Genomic DNA, 6,000 nt, shown 5'->3' with positions numbered 1-6,000 from the left:
GTCTTTTAGATTGTAAGCTCTTCTGAGCAGGGACCGTCCTTATTCGTTAATTTGTACAGCGCTGCGTAACCCTTTTAGCGCTCTAGAAATGTTAAGTAGTAGTAGTAGTAGAATCCGTTCAGAGGTGGGTGGTGGGAGGAAATCTTTTGAAATGCTGTTATAGTGCTTTTTTAAGAATACAAAAATAAAATTAAAAACACACACAACTTAAAATAGAAACAGGATTTGGAAGGTTTTGCTAGGTGGCATCTGTTTTCCCAACAATCCAGGGGTAGGGGGGTTGGTCTCGCAGGCTGGGAAAATAAATTCCAACTCTTCGTCAAGGAATAATCAAAACAAGCACGTTTAGAAAACAACAACACGGAGGAGACAGGCAGAAAATAAAGAGGGGAAGGGAATGAAAGGACACAGGAGAGAAATGGAGTGAAGAGTCTGAGAAAGATGGGAACAAAGAAGCCAGGGGGAAGGAGATGCAGCAGCTAGAAGAAGCAGGTGGGGGTGGGGGGAGAGGGAGATCTCTCCAGGAGGAATGAGAGGATGGGGGGGGGGGGGGAGAGAGAATTTGCATAACATAAAGCCCTGGCTGCTTCCCAATGACACCTCGGGCCAAATTGGATTGCTTTATGAGGTGGGAGGAGAGAGAAAGGGTGTCTGAACTGAAGTGGACTCCACAGGTGGGGTTTTGTTACTGGGTGCATCCCAGATGCAGGAGGGAAAGGGGAGTGACTTTGTGTGAAGGCTGAGCGGAGAGGGAAGGGGGTGGGAATGCTTCCCTATAAGTGCCAGTGCTGAGTGTGGACAAGCCATTCATTCTCCAACCTGGTAAGGAAGCTGAAACGGAGGGAGAGAAAGGAAAAAAAAAAAAGGATTCTACAACCATTTAACCAAGGCTGAAAGCAGGGCTTAGGTTGCATGAAGGGACTGTATTTGTAAGCCTGGAAGGACTTTGCCTTTTGGAGGAAATCTATTTTTGCCACCTGCCTGCCTTCCCTCCCTCCCGGGCTCAAAGATCTGGAGGAAAATGCCCAACTTCTCTGGCACCTGGAAGATGAAACACTCGGAGAATTTCGAGGAGCTGTTGAAAGTTTTAGGTGAGTGGATTCACTGCTTTTATTCCCCTTATATAGCTAAAGCCAATTACATCTAAAAGCAGCCAGCCGTATAATGCAATGCAATACAAATGCAATAACAAAATATAATCGTAATGGGTAAATGTGAAGCGTCTGTTTACGCTTTCCAAAAATACTAGGACTAAGGGGCATGCGATGAAGCTACAATATAGTAAATCTAAAACTAATCGGAGAAAGATTTCTTCACTCAACGTGTAATTAAACTCTGGAATTCGTTGCCAGAGAATATGGTAAAGGCGGTTAGCTTAGCGGAGTTTAAAAAAGGTTTGGCCGGCTTTCTAAAGGAAAAGTCCATAGTCCGTTATTAAATGGACTGGGGGAAAATCCACTATTTCTGGGATAAGCAGTATAAAATGTTTTGTACTTTTCTGGGATCTTGCCGGGTATTTGTGACCTGCATTGGCCACTGTTGGAAACAGGATGCTGGGCTTGATGGACCTTTGGTCTGTCCCAGTATGGCAATACTTATGTACTTATGTATAATAACACACCATAACTCACAATGGGAACAGGAAGGATCTACCTGAGCTCTCCAGAACACAGAGGGTCCCAGCTGCTGTCTGGCCTTCAGTAAAGGAGATTGAAAGGAGGGAGTCAGTGAAGTAAAAGCTGCTTCATTAACAACCCCCCCCCCCAAACAAACAAAGGACGATCTTAGTAAAAGCAACCTGGATCTTTGTGCCATGGAAGGAATCAGTCCCCAGGATAAGGACTTGACTTTCCTTGTCCACTCTTTGTGGACCCTGATTTCCTAAGGTTTTTCTTTTATTCTGTATCTAAGAGATGGAAAAAAACATTTTTTTTATTTAAATTTTCTAAATTGAATCAGGTCATTTGTTTCCATTTCTGCTCTAATGTATTGTCTTCAAATATCAGGGTTTTTTTCCACGTCCTTTTTATAGATTATCTAATTGTGCCAAGCATTTATTTTTATCTGAAAGGTATTGGCAAGGCAGGGACACCCCGGTTTAACCTTTATTCTTGTAACGACAATCTCCCAAAGCTCCTTTCCGATGTTCCTATACAGCCTCATCACAATATCTAATTAGTAATAAAAACGTAATCAGTGTTTTGGAAAATGATCAGAATGTGGGTTCTAAGGTCATCCTTGCTGCTGGGTATTTATGATGGGCTGGATTAGGTGGGGAAAGGGGGTACATTGCAGAGAATTGTATAACCCACCCCCACACACACCACACCACACACACTTACATCCACATCCACCATCTTCCTGCATTGCTTTGTAAAAATCTAGAGTTGGCACAATAAAAATGGACTTCAAAACCTATGCTGGGTTCTTTGTAGCCGGTGGCCAAGGGGTAAGGACCTGAGACCACCAAGATGATGGTCACTCTATTGTCTGACCCTGTTCCCCTCAGTATTTTCAGTACCTTTGGTGGGTTCCTGCTCAGACTGTTTTCCAATGACTGAGAAAACTGTTATTTCAGACTTCTGTGGCTAAACTGGTGAGTCTCCATCAAAAAGTGTCTGAAAAGTCCGAGGGGGTTTGGAAGAAGCATAGTAAGGTAGGAGAAGATCCTTATGGAGGAGTGGCCTAGTGGTTAGAGCACGGGTCTTGCAATCCAGAGGTGGCCAGTTTAAATCCCACTGCTGCTCCTTGTGATCTTGGGCAAGTCACTTAACCCTCCATTGCCTCAGGTACAAGCTTAGATTGTGAGCCCTCCTAGAACAGAGAAATATCCAGAGTATCTAAAAGTAACTCACCTTGAGCTACTACTGAAAAAGGTGTGAGCAAAATCTAAATAAATATTTGAAAGCTTGTCTTTTGCTGCTTTCACATGGTCGAGATGCTGCTGGGCTGTTCATCAATGAGAACCAACAGGAGATGGAATCAAGCCAGTAAAGCTATACCTTGCTCTTTTTCAGGGAGGAACCAATATGCAATTTTCTTGGAGGTTTGGGAGCCTCCCTCCTTCCAACTGAAACATTTCAGTTTGCTGTTTGCACAGGGGAGGAACTGAATGCCACAGGAAAGACAGAAGTACACACACATACTACTACTACTACTACTACTTAACATTTCTAGAGCGCTACTAGGGTTACGCAGCGCTGTACAATTTAACAAAGAGAGACAGTCCCTGCTCAAAGAGCTTACAATCTAATAGACAAGTGAACGGTCGGTCCGATAGGGGCAGTCAAATTGGGGCAGTCTGGATTCACTGAACGGTAAGGGTTAGGTGCCGAACGCAGCATTGAAGAGGTGGGCTTTAAGCAAAGACTTGAAGATGGGCAGGGAGGGGGCTTGGCGTAAGGGTTCAGGAAGGTTGTTCCAAGCATAGGGTGAGGCGAGGCAGAATGAGCGGAGCCTGGAGTTGGCGGTGGTGGAGAAGGGTACTGAGAGGAGGGATTTATCCTGTGAACGGAGGTTACGGGCGGGAACGTAAGGGGAGATGAGGGTAGAGAGGTAGTGAGGGGCAGCAGACTGAGTGCATTTGTAGGTAAGAAGGAGAAGCTTGAATTGAATGCGGTATCTGATCGGAAGCCAGTGAAGTGACCTGAGGAGAGGGGTGATATGAGTATATCGGTTCTGGCGGAATATGAGACGTGCAGCAGAGTTCTGAACAGACTGAAGGGGGGATAGATGGCTAAGTGGGAGGCCGGTGAGGAGTAAGTTGCAGTAGTCCAGGCGAGAGGTAATGAGAGCGTGGACGAGAGTTCGGGTGGTGTGTTCAGAGAGGAAAGGGCGAATTTTGCTGATGTTAAAGAGGAAGAAGCGACAGGTCTTGGCTATCTGCTGGATATGCGCAGAGAAGGAAAGAGAGGAGTCAAAGATGACTCCGAGGTTGCGGGCAGATGAGACGGGGAGGATGAGGGTGTTATCAACTGAGATAGAAAGTGGAGGAAGAGGAGAAGTGGGTTTTGGTGGAAAGACGATAAGCTCGGTCTTGGACATGTTCAGTTTCAGGTGGCGGTTGGACATCCAGGCAGCAATGTCGGATAAGCAGGCCGATACCTTTGCCTGGGTCTCCGCGGTGATGTCTGGTGTGGAGAGATACAGTTGGGTGTCATCAGCATAGAGATGATACTGGAAACCATGAGATGAGATCAGGGAGCCCAGGGAAGAGGTGTAGATTGAGAAGAGAAGGGGTCCAAGGACCGATCCCTGGGGAACACCAACAGATAAGGGGATGGGGGTGGAGGAAGATCCATGAGAGTGAACTTTGAAGGTGCGGTGGGAGAGATAGGAGGAGAACCAGGAGAGGACAGAGCCCTGGAACCCAAATGAGGACAGTGTGGCAAGAAGTAAGTCATGATTGACAGCACATATGGAACCTACAGACACAAACACAGCACACATACAGATATGGGACACAATACACGCGCGTGCGTGTGGGGGGAGGGGGGAAGGGGTGCCTGTGATGGTATATATATAGTACTGCCATTGCATAACAAAGCTGGGCCTGTTTCATTAGAGCAGAGGCAGGATCAGATGTTATCCTAAGGTACAAGAAGATGCCTGGGGAGATGGGAAGAGAGACAATAAAATGACTCTTATTACCAGACAGATTTGAAGGCAGCAGACAATACAGCCTTCTTACAGTTCTAAGAAGTCACATTGATGGCAGGTTCCCGCCCCAAAGAGCTTACCATCCAATCCTTAGTAACCTTCCTACAGCTTTTTAAAGAACACTGCAGTCAACCTCCAACTTTCTTCTGCATGATCTGGTGACAAAAGAGGGGAGAGTCAGCACTCCTCGATGGCTGGAAATGGAGAGACCTGGTTGTCTCTGTACTTCTGTGCTTACAAAAACGATTTAAGGAAAAGACAGACTTGTTCTCACCCTGCAGAGCAATTTTGCAAATTGGCTGAGTCCCTGAGAATGAAGTGGAAAGGCATGCTCCCAGCATGCTCCCGCGGTGTTTAAAAGAAACAGCTTTTGGCCTGGAATGGCACTGGCAGAGCAGGTGTTAAAAGAGTACAGAGCTTATAGCCTTCCAAGAAATAAGAATGACATTTAACTTGGCAGGGTGCTTTGAATGTCAGTGGCTTCAGCAGGGAAAATTGATATTCATTCGCAGCAAAATGTGCCAGAGATTTTCAAAACCTGTGATAAGATGCAGACACTCTCCAAAGTGCTTTTGGGGTTCTGTCACCGTTGAAGGACCCATTTCTGGACAAAGGGGGAAAGGGAGATTGCAAGGGCTTGGAAAAGGATCCAATATGTAATCTAAACAATGGGCTATTGTTCATGGTGCATGTTATTAGCAAAATTCGCCCTTTCCTCTCTGAGCACACCACCCGAACTCTCATCCACTCTCTCATTACCTCTCGCCTTGACTACTGCAACCTACTCCTCACTGGCCTCCCACTTAGCCATCTATCCCCCCTTCAATCCGTTCAGAACTCTGCTGCACGTCTTATCTTCCGCCTCGACTGATATACTCATATCACCCCCTCTCCTCAAGTCACTTCACTGGCTTCCGATCAGGTACCGCATACAGTTCAAGCTTCTCCTTCTTACCTACAAATGCACTCGATCTGCAGCCCCTCCCTACCTCTCTACCCTCATCTCCCCCTACGTTCCTACCCGTAACCTCCGCTCTCAAGACAAATCCCTCCTTTCAGTACCCTTCTCCACCACCGCCAACTCCAGGCTCCGCCTTTTCTGCCTCGCCTTACCCCATGCTTGGAATAAACTCCCTGAGCCCCTGCGCTAGGCCCCCTCCCTGCCCATCTTCAAATCCTTGCTCAAAGCCCACCTCTTGAATGTCGCCTTCGACACCTAACCACTATACCTCTACTCAAGAAATCTAGACTGCCCCAACTTGACATTTCGTCCTTTAGATTGTAAACTCTTCTGAGCAGGGACTGTCCTTCTTTGTTAAACTGTACAGCGCTGCGTAACCC

At 46.5% G+C, this 6,000-nt stretch overlaps 1 protein-coding gene across 1 annotated transcript in view; it reads left to right on the top strand.

Moving 5' to 3' along the window:
- The first annotated feature begins 880 nt into the window (after positions 1–880).
- Positions 881–6,000, top strand: part of LOC115457764 (cellular retinoic acid-binding protein 2) — a 29,255-nt gene continuing 24,135 nt past the window's right edge. Inside the window, exon 1 of the mRNA XM_030187342.1 lies at positions 881–1,091. Within this exon, the coding sequence (XP_030043202.1) occupies positions 1,022–1,091 (70 nt within the window). The 5' untranslated portion in view covers positions 881–1,021. The remainder of the gene's footprint in view (positions 1,092–6,000) is intronic.

The sequence above is a fragment of the Microcaecilia unicolor genome, chromosome 14 (genome assembly GCF_901765095.1).
Source record: "Microcaecilia unicolor chromosome 14, aMicUni1.1, whole genome shotgun sequence".
In the NCBI taxonomy this organism is placed as follows: Eukaryota; Metazoa; Chordata; class Amphibia; order Gymnophiona; family Siphonopidae; genus Microcaecilia; species Microcaecilia unicolor.
This window is presented reverse-complemented; position numbering and strand designations above follow the sequence as displayed.